The sequence below is a fragment of the Pollachius pollachius genome (genome assembly GCF_949987615.1).
Source record: "Pollachius pollachius genome assembly, chromosome: 1".
In the NCBI taxonomy this organism is placed as follows: Eukaryota; Metazoa; Chordata; class Actinopteri; order Gadiformes; family Gadidae; genus Pollachius; species Pollachius pollachius.
In genome coordinates, this window is record NC_136934.1 from 22127935 (window position 1) to 22142345 (window position 14411).

At 43.4% G+C, this 14411-nt stretch overlaps 1 protein-coding gene across 1 annotated transcript in view; it reads left to right on the top strand.

Moving 5' to 3' along the window:
• Nucleotides 1-14411, top strand: part of sgsm1a (small G protein signaling modulator 1a) — a 39882-nt gene continuing 25471 nt past the window's right edge. Inside the window, exons 1-3 of the mRNA XM_079756188.1 lie at nucleotides 1-41; nucleotides 139-182; nucleotides 9610-9685. Coding sequence (XP_079612314.1) covers nucleotides 23-41; nucleotides 139-182; nucleotides 9610-9685 — 139 coding nt within the window. The 5' untranslated portion in view covers nucleotides 1-22. The remainder of the gene's footprint in view (nucleotides 42-138; nucleotides 183-9609; nucleotides 9686-14411) is intronic.

Here is a 14411-nt window from a genome sequence, read left to right on the forward strand (position 1 = left end):
CCTTCTGGTGAAAGTAGACTCCATGGTAACAGCGATGGCAGGTGAGGGAAAGCACAAAATACACACCAGAAACCTATTACACTTTTAAAATATGTTGTTAACAGGTTGCCCGTGTCACGTTTCTCTGTTATATTGTAGAATGCGAAACACGTCAGAGACTGGTGCGCACCGTCAAGAAGGAGGTGGGTGTTTTCATCTTACAAAATTAGTGACTTGGAAAATCAAACCTGTGCCACGGACACCCGCACCCATTTTCAGAGTTCCCAGTGCATGTCAACGCTTCTATACGGCGGCATTCCCAGTTCCCCTAGTAGGCTGTTCACGTGCTCATTACCATAAGTTGATAAACCTTATCCACTGCTTTATATTTTTCAACTACGATCCTTATATTATACACACTACTCAATAGATCCCGAGTGTGTTGTAGTTGAGTGATTTTTCGTGCAGGCTAAACTAATGTAATGTGGACCACAGCCCTTTCCACCTGACACTGTGAAGAATACACATCTGCTGGAAGAACAAACTACGGCGTGGTCAATGTTTGGCACAAATCCCTCAAGTCCTGCCGTGTTGTGTTTAATAGCTGTACTTTTTTACATTAGAATTACTACAACATTTTGGTTCTTCCGAACAAAATTGCCTACTTTTTAGGTGTGTTGCCTTTGGCTCCACGACGCTGGGACCATCGCTTTATGTTTAATATCTGTTGAATACTCAGGGCTTGTGTTATTCTCACAATGGGTCCGTCTTAGCTAGGTAGATTCCGTTTAATTAAAGACAATGTAATACAATACATCAACACGTTCAACACGTTTATCTGAATAAATGTCATGTAGATCTATGTGATACAAGCTCACATCGATCTGTCCAGGAATATCCCAGCAGATTCCTATCATAATCCTATTTGTTCCTCATAAAAAACGGAATCTTCTTGCTTGAAAATGTACTCAATACGGAGGGCCAACTGTCTTCACGTTTCAGACCGGGCTGCCATTCGCTGTATCCTAAAGGGTTCTCCATGCTAAGAGGTATTATGTAGTTGTCATCGCACAGACAAGTTTAACAATCACATCTGGATCATTCTGTCAGTGACTGCAGATCAGACCAGATTGTCACTGCCTGCTGCTGTCTTATCGGTCCCGACCAGACACCGTGATTAAAACGGCGTTGCTAAGGCCCAGGCTGAAATGTACCCAGCCTGCCGAGCACAAACCCATCTTGTATTCTGCGGTCGTTTTGTCCATTTGTATAACAGTGTAGCTCTTCAACTAAAGACCCGTTTTGTACGAAAGGGTCTTGATGCGCTTGAAGGCCAGAGCACAGCCTGCTCGCTACCTGGATATCAGGGTTTATCCAGATTAATGGACCAATAGGCCTCTCAATAAACAGGTTCCATGTAAAGTTATAATTTAAAAAGTAAGAATTTCAATGTATATGTCATTGTTGTCCCTGTGCTATACATCATTTGGTTGATCATAATGTTTACGGACATTTACTTTGTTGAAATTAATAATTAAACTTTCTTGGATAAATAGAATATTTCATAATTGTTTTAGTTCCTCGTTATTTTGTGTGCTTGGCTCCACATGGTGTTGTTTAGCCCGCAGCTTTTTGACCAGCTGGCTGTGTCCCTCTCAATCCCAGAAAATAATACCACAACTAAGACCGAGAAGTCCATTATCCTCAGAATAAAAGGCCTCCAAGGCACACACAGATAAGGCTTTCGAAAAATATAGTATTGCTGCACCCTTGCTTCGTGAGTGTGTTTCTCTCTCTGTCTCTTCCTCTCTCACACTCTCTCCCTCTCTCTGTCTCTTCCTCTCTCCCTCTGTCTGTCTGTGTTTCTCTCCCTCTTTGTCTCTCACCCTCTCTCTCTCTATCTGTCTGCCCACTCTCTCTCTCTCTCTCTCTCTCTCTCTCTCTCTCTCGCTCTCACCCTACCAACCTGGGTATATATATGGTTCACTCTTTTCTTTACTGGAGCATTTGACCCATGCTTCTCATTCCATATACATACAGTCACTCAGACATACATACACACACCTGTGTTTGCTCAAAGAGAAACAAACAGACAGAGCTCAGAGAGCGTTCGCTAGCTAGACATTAGGCCAGGCTCACTGATCACCACGGTACCAGTTCAGCATACAGACAAGGCGGATATTCACGTTTCTTCTGCAGTCTTAGTGTATTTTCATTTGTGAGTTGGTTCTTATGTGGATGGGAAAGGCAGGTATTTTAATATGGAGTACCTTCACCAACCTGAAACAGTGAACTGAACCAGTTGTTGTTGTTGTTGTTATTGTTGTTGATCAGAAATATCGATTGAGCCTGTCACAGAGTCCTCCTCTCTAGATGGAACCGTGTCATGTTTAGTATTACAACACGTTGTGCAGTGGGGCAGTGAGCAGTTTGTTGGTGTGTAATACATCTTGAGGTGGTCATGTATCTCAGGTCCCAGCCAGGGCACTCCATCGTCAATCCTCTATGGATGAAGTCTACGTTGATACACCTCTGTGTCAGGGGGGTCTTTCCTGAAGTGTCGTCTCCTATTAGCTTGATTCTAGTTGTGCTGCTGTGTTCATGGGCCAACTACTCTGATGCTAGCGCTGCTAGATGTGGTGTCGTGTCCATGGTTCCAGTAGCTTGTTGTTGGTGCTGAGTCCATGTTCTTACTAGCTTTGGGCTAGCGCTGCTTGATGTGGTGTTGTGTCCATGGCCCCAATATCTTGGTGTTAGATTGGTGTTAGCGTGATCTATCTGGGTGCTAGCTTAGTATTAGCTTTTTGCTATTTTGGTGCTAGCTTGGTTCTAGCTTGGCTGCTAGATGATAAATGGCTTATTCGCTCTTTTCTGATTTACTGTGATTAGTGTTTTGGAAATCTTTATCAGTTCATTAATATTCTTGATGTGAAGTGAGCCTGGGAGAGAGTTGTAACTAATATGTTTTTATGACTGTTGGACGCAGCTCCAGTTTCACCATTCTGAGCCGGTTGCTCGTGAAAGATAAGTATAACTGATGCTGGGGTTATGCCATACTTTACATTTCCATATACTTCAGTGTAATGACCCTAAGTTAGAGTCAGGTATTTTGAGTTCATTAGCATAGTGTGATATTTAGCGATATTATGTAAAATTCCCCATGATTATCTGGATAATAATATTGTGATATTTTATAATGTCATATCACGCAGTGCTCCTCTCTTATTTATCAGCTGAGATGATTAATTTGGCACCCATATGGGTCGATGAATGATATCAGAATCTCTCAGGACTCTGTCTGTATGCGTTTCTCTCTATATCTCTCTCTATCTCTCTCTGTACCACTGTGTGTGTGTGTGTGTGTGTGTGTGTGTGTGTGTGTGTGTGTGTGTGTGTGTGTGTGTGTGTGTGTGTGTGTGTGTTTGTATTTGTGTCTCTCACCCTCTGTCTGTCTCTCCCTCTCTGTCTGTCTGTTTGTCTCTCTGTTTGTCTCTCTCTCTCTCTCTGTCTCTCCCTCTCCTGCTCTTTCTTACTCTTTCACTGTCCCTTTCACTGTCTCTTTCACTCTCGGTCCCTGTCTGTCTCTCTCTCTCTTCCTGTCTCCACCACTCCCTCTCTTGGTCTCCCTCCCCTTCTCTCGTCCTCTCTAATTGGAATATGGAACATTATGAAGATCTTCTATCAGCCCCTCCGTCGACAGGCAGGGTTTAGGTTGAGCTCAGGACAGAAATGCTTTGCTGTGTTGTCACTGTGAAGAGAACAGCTGCTCTATAGAATCCTTTCAGCACCTTGCCAGAGAGATGAACGCCACTTCGTCTCAGGGGGATGTACTGATTAACTTTATCATATATACATTATCTATAAAATATATAAATCAAGTATATCTATGTACTACCTACCTACCAACACAAACGTTGTACGTGGATGCAGTTATCCACCTATATCTATTGTATCTTTCGATATCTAAACCTACATCTGTCTCTCTGAATTGAATCATACCCATTTAAACAGTCTCACACAGATAGTGTATTTTATAGCTACACCTCTACCATGTGTGTATACTAGTATAATGCTACATTTCCTTGTACCTTTCTGCTACCTAGCTGTTATCATTGTGTAAACAAGTCCTCTGGTTATATTCTGGTGATGAATGAATGTCGTTGACGTACCTTCTTACGTGGAAGAGATACAAACATGTGACCCCTGTGCAGTCGCTATGGAAACCTGGGTTGGTGATGAGACTTAACTTGTATGTTGATTTACTGGATCTTTAGTATAGACTGCTGGGGGAAACACAGCAGCACAGGTGCCTCTTCTGTGGCTGTATCAGTGTCTCTCAGCTCTGCATCGCTCCATGTGGAGCCGCTGGTTCTGTGGATGCAGATCTGTGTGTTTGTGTGTGTGTTCGTCTAGGAGCGTTCGTGTCTCAGGGGTGTGGAATATGTGTGTTTGGTGAGTCTATAAGGGGCGTGAATAGAAGTGTGTGCAATGCATATATGTGTGCATGCATGCATTTGTGTGAGTGTGTCAGTGTGTGTGCGTGTGTTTGTCTAGGGCGTGCGTTTCTCTGGTGTGGAGTATGTGTGTTTGGTGATTCTATAAGTGTCTATTAGTGTGTGCATATGTGCGTGCATGCATGTGTGTGTGTGTGTGTGCATGTGTGTGTGCTTGTTTGTGTGTTTGTGCGTAGCTTCCCTTTATGAGTGTGATGATGAGCAGCAGGAAATTGGCCTGCCATTGTGTCCATTGTGTTGATGAAGCATCTGACAGGCCGCTGCTCTACCTCTCTCACACACGTTGTGTCGGAGCCCGCCGCCCGTAACCGCTCAGAGTAAAACGCTTACCACCTACCGAGCTGATAGGACAAGCAGATATAGTGAGTCATCATTGGTAACTCAGTCAGAGCTCAGTGGTTTCATCTCCAACCTTTTCAGATGAACACACACGCTTTTTCACTGAAAATAAATGTGTGTGTGTGTTTGTGTGTGTGTGTGTGTGAACGTGCGCGGGCACGCGCCTGTGTGTATTTGTGCGTGCGTGTGTGGACTTTTACTCCGTCCATCCCTCTCGGAGTCGAATTTATATTTGAAGTGTGTGTTTGTGTAGTTATCATAAGTATTATTATTATTCAGCCGAGCACAGTGGCCTACACTTTTCACGCTGTTGACTCGTGAGCACTGCGGCGCTGGATAAAGTCAAAGCCAGGAGTGATCCTTTATCTCCAGGGGAAGAGCAGGGCAGTTTGTTCATGGAGAGAGGAGAAAGCAGCACTCCTCCCCCTGTGAGAGGGAGTACAGCCAGACGTGAACATGACTCAGGCACCGCAGGGGTCTGGTCCATTTAAATAACAAATAAACACATTTGCCTGGAGAGATTGTTTCAGTGAATCCACTTTGACAGGGAAAATGAGAACAGCGCAATAACCGCGGGTGCATCCTTGTGTTCCTCTTGCTGAGCGATTTGTTTGGTGCGTGTGCCACTAAATAATGAGGAGATTAGTCGACAGGAAACGCATTAAGAGTCACATATTCCTTTGAGACTTTAGGGACGGACATGATCTTTCCAGTTGGCAAAATAATAGAATGAATTCTTTCAATTGTTCTTGGGAGAGCCGAACAACAGTTTACATGATTATCATTAAACCTTTTGAGGATGAATGGGAAGGTGTTCATGCATTTCAAATTAACATGAACATTTATGCTCGAGATAATTATCCTTTTTCCTTTTCCCTTTTCTGGCATTTCATTCATAAGTCGGATATTAGAATATGGTATCATGATGATTAGATGCTGTTAAATTGTATCTTAATTACCCCAATATAGGACTTTCTCCAATATGAAATGTAGCTTTGTATCCACGAAAGACATTAGTTCCAGTATTTTGTGTACAATTTTATTTAATGTTGATAATCCATTTTCAGCCTTGTTAGTTAGCCATATTCCATCACTGCAAGAGCATCCTAGGGTCCTGACCCCTGCTTTAAGGGGATCTTTCTAAACAGAGATAGAGAGTACATCATATGTGTATTTTCTGTGTATTGGTGTATTCAGGCGACCCGAAAACCTCTCTCAGAAGAGTAATATCTCCGCTGTGGACAGACTCATTACAGCAGGAAATTACAGTTATCTGTGTGCTTGTGTCCGGAGGTGGATGTCCACAATGTAGATCGCAGAGTAGCTAACGCTCACACACACACACACACACACACACACACATACACACACACACTAGCATACACACATGCACACGTACACTGTGATTCACACCCAAGCACACGTCCTCGCACAAACACACATGGACAAACACACACACAAACACACAGGCACAGATGTATCCATAGCCACACTAGTATTGATCCTCTTGCTTGGCCATAACCAGGAGAAGAAAAAGAATAGAGGTATGCCCTGTTGCTGAAGCCAAGTGCTTCTAACAATCCTTTCCTTCTCCAACCCTTCCACAGCTCTGATGATGTCGCTCTTGTTTTTTTCTGTTCCTTTTTTCTTTTACTTTGATGTTACAATCTCGTCATGAAACTGAATCAATTGCTCCCTCTGAGAGGAGAGAGAGAGAGAGAGAGAGAGAGAGAGAGAGAGAGAGAGAGAGAGAGAGAGAGAGAGAGAGAGAGAGAGAGAGAGAGAGAGAGAGAGAGAGAGAGAGAGAGAGAGAGAGAGAGAGAGAGAGAGAGAGAGAGAGAGAGAGAGAGAGAGAGAGAGAGAGAGAGCTGATCTCTGATCTCTGAAGAAGGAAGCCTCAAACCCCCACTCCACCAATTCTCTCACCTCAAACCTCCCACACACTCCCTGATTCCCTTCTCCTCTACCCTGTGCCTGACTCCTATCTCCCAGTGGAGACCTCCAGGTTGAGAGCTGATGACTCATCTTACCTCACACTCGCTTCTTACTCACGACTAAAGTCTCAGACGGTTTCTGTGCCCTACTTAACACCGACCCTGTTCCCTACTGGTATTCCCGTTCTGTCCATGTTATTAAGATATGCATTTGTTTGCAACTAACCATCATCTGATTCATCCCTGTCGATTCCCTTTCGTTTAATCGGTTAATTGTTTAGTAGTATAAAGTCACAAGCAAAAAATATCCAATGTTCCCAACGTTTGCTTTATAATGTTAATGACTAATCATTCAGCACTGCAATACCTAGGGGATATTGGATCACGTGTCCCCTCCATGTATTCATCCTTGGCACTGCCACCGGAATACAAGCACCAGCTAGCTACCCCAACCCTCAAATGACCGGCACCCAAATCCTAAAATGTGTATATATATATATATATATATATATATATATATATATATATATATATATATATATATATATATATATATATATATATATATATATATATATATATATATATATACAGTGGGGCAAAAAAGTATTTAGTCAGCCACCAATTGTGCAAGTTATCCCACTTAAAAAGACGAGAGAGGCCTGTAATTTTCATCATAGGTAAACCTCAGCTATGAGAGACAAAATGAAAAAAAAAAAATCCAGAAAATCACATTGTCTGATTTTTTAAGAATTTATTTGCAAATTATGGTGGAAAATAAGTATTTGGTCACCTACAAACCAGCAAGATTTCTGGCTGTCACAGACCTGTAACTTCTTCTTTAAGAGGCTCCTCTGTCCTCCACTCGTTACCTGTATTAATGGCACACTGTTTGAACTCCTTATCAGTATAAAAGACACCTGTCCACAACCTCAAACAGTCACACTCCAAACTCCACTATGGCCAAGACCAAAGAGCTGTCAAAGGACACCAGAAACACAATTGTAGACCTGCACCAGGCTGGGAAGTCTGAATCTGCAATAGGTAAGCAGCTTGGTGTGAAGAAATCAACTGTGGGAGCAATTATTAGGAAATGGAATGCATACAAGACCACTGATAATCTCCCTCGATCTAGGGCTCAACGCAAGATCTCACCCTGTGGGGTCAAAATGATCACAAGAACGGTGATCAAAAATCCCAGAACCACACGGGGGGACCTAGTGAATGACCTCCAGAGAGCTGGGACCAAAGTAACAAAGGCTACCATCACTAACACACTACGCCGCCAGGGACTCAAATCCTGCAGTGCCAGACGTGTCCCCCTGGTAAAGCCAGTGCATGTCCGGGCCCGTTTGAAGTTTGCTTGAGAGCATTTGGATGATCCAGAACAGGATTGGGAGAATGTCATATGGTCAGATGAAACCAAAATAGAACTTTTTGGTAAAAACTCAACTTGTCGTGTTTGGAGGAGAAAGAAGCTGAGTTGCATCCAAAGAACACCATACCTACAGTGAAGCATGGGGGTGGAAACATCATGCTTTGGGGCTGTTTTTCTGCCAAGGGACCAGGACGTCTGATCCGTGTGACGGAAAGAATGAATGGGGCCATGTATCGTGAGATTTTCCATCAGCAAGGGCACTGAAGATGAAACGTGTCTGGGTCTTTCAGCATGACAATGACCCCAAACACACCGCCCGGGCAACGAAGGAGTGGCTTCGTAAGAAGCATTTCAAGGTCCTGGAGTGGCCTAGCCAGTCTCCAGATCTCAACCCCATCGAAAATCTTTGGAGGGAGTTGAAAGTCTGTGTTGCCCAGCGAAGGCCCAAAAACATCACTGCTCTAGAGGAGATCTGCATGGAGGAATGGGCCAAAATACCAGCAGCAGTGTGTGAAAACCTTGTAAAGACTTACAGAAAACGTTTGACCTCTGTCATTGCCAACAAAGGGCATGTAACAAAGTATTGAGATGACCTTTTGTTATTGACCAAATACTTATTTTCCACCATAATTTGCAAATAAATTCTTTAAAAATCAGACAATATGATTTTCTAGATTTTTTTTTTTCAGTTTGTCTCATAGCTGAGGTATACCTATGATGAAAATTACAGGCCTCTCTCATCTTTTTAAGTGGCAGAACTTGCACAATTGGTGGCTGACTAAATACTTTTTTGCCCCACTGTATATATATATATATATATATATATATATATATATATATATCTATATCATAGATACCTCCTACTGCACTCCCCTCAATTGTTGCATTGTCATTATTGTCATTTGAGAAATATAGTGGAAAAATACTTACGGCAAAATCGTGTTCTGCAAGAAGAAGAAAAACCTCATGATGATATAGGTGGCCTTAGCACATGAATGGCTTTGGAGCCATTTTTGATTTTTGAACAGACACAACAGTGTTATGAAGCCCAGACGATGGCACGGCTACAAATAGGAGACTGAAAACTGCATATATTTATTCAGCAATAATGCCCAAAAGATTGCTTAGCCCACAAGGTGCGCTCTCATGCTGTCTAGCTCTGTTATATTGTAAGACCATTGTATGAGACCATTTCTGTCTAAATGCACCAGCGCCCTACCGGAATCAGTTATCACACCAAAACCTCTCTTCACATCAGCACTAGCACACGTACATCAGCACTGTGCACGCGCCCATCGACATTGTTCAATTTGGATAGAAGTTTGCGTGGTTTGACAAAATAAAAGCACATACTTTAAAAGATAAGTGCTGAAGCCACACAACTGACCCATGAATGGCCAGTATCCAGGCAAATGGATGCAAATGGTGGTACATTGTGGGCTGAGTCAATGTCCCGTGTCTACAGGTGAAGCAGATTATGGAGGAGGCTGTCACGCGGAAGTTTGTCCATGAAGACAGCAGCCATATTGTTTCGTTCTGTGGTAAGTTGCTATTATGAATGCACTTTCTTTTTGCTTATTCACAGACGATTGTACTCAAAGTGAAATATCGTCCCTGGAGATGAACCTGGCACTACGGCTCATTTCACCTGCTGCCCATGTTTTATGATTTATGTCCTCATAACTGGAAGATGTGTTTATGCATTGTGTGCGACTCGCGTGGGTGGAAAAAAATGTGGGAGGGACCATAGAAATGTGATAATGCAGTGTCAGAGGCTACATGATGGCTTCATTATTTATGATCATTCTAAATGTAATGACAACAATCCCATTCTTTGAACCCACTAGAATGAAGGAATGGATATGTGTAGAAAGTCGGACTTCCAGCATCGTCATGCACAGCACAGGAGCCATGTTAGGTGTGTGTGTTTGCGTGCTCCTCTCTGAGCCACAAGCCCCCGTCAGGTTTGTTTGTGTGTTTGTGTGTGTGTGTGTGTGTGTGTGTGTGTGTGTGTGTGTGTGTGTGCAGGATCCTCTCTGAGCTATGAGCCCCAACAGTCGTGTGTGTGTGTGTGTGTGTGTGTGTGTGTGTTTGTGCGTGTGTGCATTTACATTTACATTTACATTTAGGGCATTTAGCAGACGCTTTTATCCAAAGCGACTTACAATAAGTGCATTTGTTACAATAAGTACATTTGTCATAAGAATTGAAACAATATATCGCTGTCGGTACAGTAAAGACGTTCATAGAACCAAGTGCAAGTATTACAATCGCTAGGCTAACACATTCCCCATGTAAAGCAGCGATAGCAGCTACTGTAGATGCTACACAATTAAGTACCTTGAATAAGTGTAATGTACAAGTGCCAGGACGTACAACATTCAATGGTGGCTGTGCATTGGTTTCTATGCAGAGTCGAGATGAACTCTGAACAGGTGAGTTTTGAGTCTTTTGCGGAAGCTGGTGAGCGACTCTGCGGTCCTGACTTCGGTAGGGAGCTCGTTCCACCACTGAGGTCCCAAAACAGAGAAAAGTTGTGACTTTGCTGATCGACCTTTGCTTGCTCTAAGCGATGGCGGTACCATGACGTCCAGCTGAGGTAGTTGAGCGGAGGGATCGAGCTGGGGTGTGTGGCTTTACTAATGCTTGGAGGTAGGCAGGGGCAGTTCCATCGAATGCCTTGTATGCCAGTACCATCATCTTGAATCTGATGCGAGCTATTACAGGGAGCCAGTGGAGGTCTCGGAAAAGGGGGGTTACATGTGAGAACTTTGGTAGGTTTAACACGAGGCGCGCTGCCGCATTCTGGATGCGCTGCAAGGGTTTAATCGCAGAGGCAGGGAGTCCAGCCAGGAGCGAGTTGCAGTAGTCGAGGCGGGAGATGACCAGTGATTGGACTAGAAGCTGAGCTGTGTGTGTGTAAACTCCTCTCTGAGCTATGAGTAATAATATACACAAGGTCTCTCATAAGCATTTGAAAGCCTCCTGTGAGTTCTTGTCCCTTGAGCGACCCTCAAAATGTTCTTTGATGATGAACTTATTTTCTGCAGATTTTTTCTTTTTTTTGTTAATAATATATATTTAAATACTATTTTCTTATACATTATTAAAAAGGAGGACCTCCATCTCTCCAAGAAAGATAAAGCTATGTTCCACGCGCAGAGGGAGAATTGTACAATATAAATAATAAAACCTCATTAGATATTAAAAGATATTATCTGGAATTAATGTTAGAAAACGCTTTAATATCTGGATGAAGCTTCAGTGATAAATCTCTTGGTTCTAGATAAAATGATTGGTAACATTAGTGTTTGAAGGGCACAAACAAATCAAATAAGGTATACTAGTCATGTATGACTAATACTAGAAATAAACTTCTACATTGAGCACTGTGCAATGCATGGATAATAAAACTCATTTTCTGCTGGTTAACAATAAAAAACCAACTGCCTGCTAGTACCAAGATATCCCTGTGTTGCAGTAAAACATATTCATACTCACTCCAAGCTATTATCTAGACAGCTGGTGCTAATGGTGGCTGTGTGAGGAATATCAACTTTTGTACTCCAAAGAGCAATAGAGTGCTCAAAGTAATCTTTTCTACATTATAGTTTACACATCTTGCCTCAGTGATCACAGGCCACCGTATTTTTTTCAAGATAATAAATCTAACCATGATTGCTACAAATAATGGCAGCACAACGTGCGGGTGTGAAGGCCTATTCCCTTAGGCTCTGCTGACTGTCTGCAGACGGGCAAACAGCAGACGCGTGCTCCTCAGCACTCACTGCTGGGGAGCTGCGATGCGTGTCAGCGCTGCTGAGAAAGTGCTACTTGTACGGATGGCTCTTCACGCCCAGCAGCAGTCAGGGAGCCGGGAGCACAAAGCCTGTTTCAGCAGTACAGCGAGTCCTTTCTGGGTTGAATCATAGTCGAACCCTGAGCGCTTTGGGGCCGACCCCTCGCCCTCCTCTCAATGTTTAACACCCTCTTCTCACCTCCAGCTTAAGCCCAAAATACAACACTGGCGAACGGCATGCGTCAAAACAGCCGCCCCTGTTATTTTATATGTACAACCGCCACACCGGTGGTGGCTAGGCGCACACCAGCGCTCGACGTAGCGCCCCACGGCGCCCCATGACCCTTCACGGTGTTGTCCTATTGCATAGCGTCTCCACCCCTGAAATAGCGCTTTTTCGCCTATTGATGCTAGGGGTGGCACTTGACGCGCGTCATGTGAAGCGCCGCGGCGCCGGTATGTTTTACGCTTATAGGTGACATATTATACCAAGACAACAACAAGTGGGCGTGTCCACCTAGATGTATGACGGTTAGATGAGCAATGTTTGCTACAGTCCACTGGGTAGGCTGGGGCTGTTTCCCAAAGTGAAAGCTGCAACCTTGCTAGAACACTTCCTTGCTAGTCGCATCCTATGGAGATGAGGCTAGAGTGCTGGCTATAGTGCTGCCTAGCGTTTGTAGCGTTCAAAGTTTGGAACGACTTGCTAGTGTGGAAGTGCTTCCGCTTCCGCTTTTTAATACTGCTTCAGTGGTAAATATTTTAATATTTTAATTGTTGAAATTGTTATTGGCAACAGCAGTTTGTTTAAACACCAGCTACTTACATATTAAAACAAGTCAATCCGTGCAAAATATAGCCTATCATTACCTTCTAAAAACGTTTACATGATTAATCCATAAAAAGCAATACGGCACAAAATATTTCTGAAAACGTTCAAAAACTTCACTTGTGTAAAGCAATGTGTATTGCTTTCCAGAAGCAGTTTGTAAATACCCCGTGCAGCGTGTGAACGCAAAGGATTGTGGGTATTTTGGCTCCTTGAAAAACCTCAATTCTCAAAAATAAAGGATGCGAAAAGGGCGCGAATTTCCGAGTGTTCTCAACATTGGAACAGTGCTTCTCGGCGTTCTATGACATAGCGTCCTTAAATGGGCGGCCGTTGAGCATGCTTCCTTCACTTTGGGAAACAGCCTGGTAGACTGATTTATCCAGCACACATCTAGTTGGACACGCCAACTTGTGATGTCAGAAGAGGCAGATTTTCAAAACGGCTTGTAACGGCTAATCAAACTCACACCTGGTGGTATAAATGTCACCTTTAAGGCAGCAAATGGGACGGGATGCGACAGATGCTGAAGGGTGGAAGTGTGGAACCAGGGCGCTTCGTGTTCCTTCACTTCCCTGTGTGTCTCCCACTCATCATATTGTAATTAAAAACAATACTTAAAAGACATCTGAGGTCCCAGTTTGACTATAACCATAAGTGATGTTTTATTGTATTGTATTTGATATCACGGGTGTACTAGCATGGAACAACACAGGTGTAGCTCATGACGTTAATTAGCACCAAGCATGCCTCCATCGTTAGCTTAACGAGCTACATCTGTTTCCGCCCCCTACTCTTAGACCTGTGTGATGAAGGCCAGTTCTGTTTGTTTCTTGAATCATTTCAACCACAAAGCAAAGTACAGCCGTACAGAAAGACCCTCCTCCCCCCCAGTCTCTCTGGGGGCTGGAGGGAGCTTAAGCTCCCCAGTTTGATTGGCTCTTGTTGCTTCGCCGGGCTCCCTTCCTGGTCTGTCCATGCATGTTATTAGGGCACTCTGTGGAGGATTGGAGTGGGGAGACGAGTGCTTGGGTCAAGGAGCGAACAGCAGAGTAATTAGGGTCCACACAGCATGGCTGCTAAGTCCAGGACATGTTGAGGCTCATGGAGGTCTCTCCGGTGCTCCCGCTCTAACAGCTGGCCATTATGTCCGTCATGTGGGGGAAATTACAAGGATGGAAAGATGTCTTTTAATCAAATATTCATAATTAGTTTTGTGAATGATTTAGAGGTGTTTGAGTGAAGCTAGGCTATATTTAAGGGTCTTATGGTTTTGACGGGGCATATTTTCCTCAGAGGTTCCCATGTTTTACATTCAAGACAGGCCAACTTCCTAATACCTTATAATACAAATACCTTTATTTTGGCTGTCAGTGTGTTCATTAAGACTCAAAAGGCCTGACTTATGGTATTATTTTATTATTATGGCACATCACTATTGCCAACGGCACGCTTTGAATGTGTTTCACACGTAACAACAACTCAACTTGACATGGCCAACTATGACTGAGGAGTTTGGTTTCTGCCTGAAGTGTGTCACCGATACTGCACTCACTTGGCAGTACTTCTAAATGATTTTCACAGTGTCCATCAAATGAACTCTCCCTTTCCCTCTCAGCCGGTGTAGTCAATACCTACA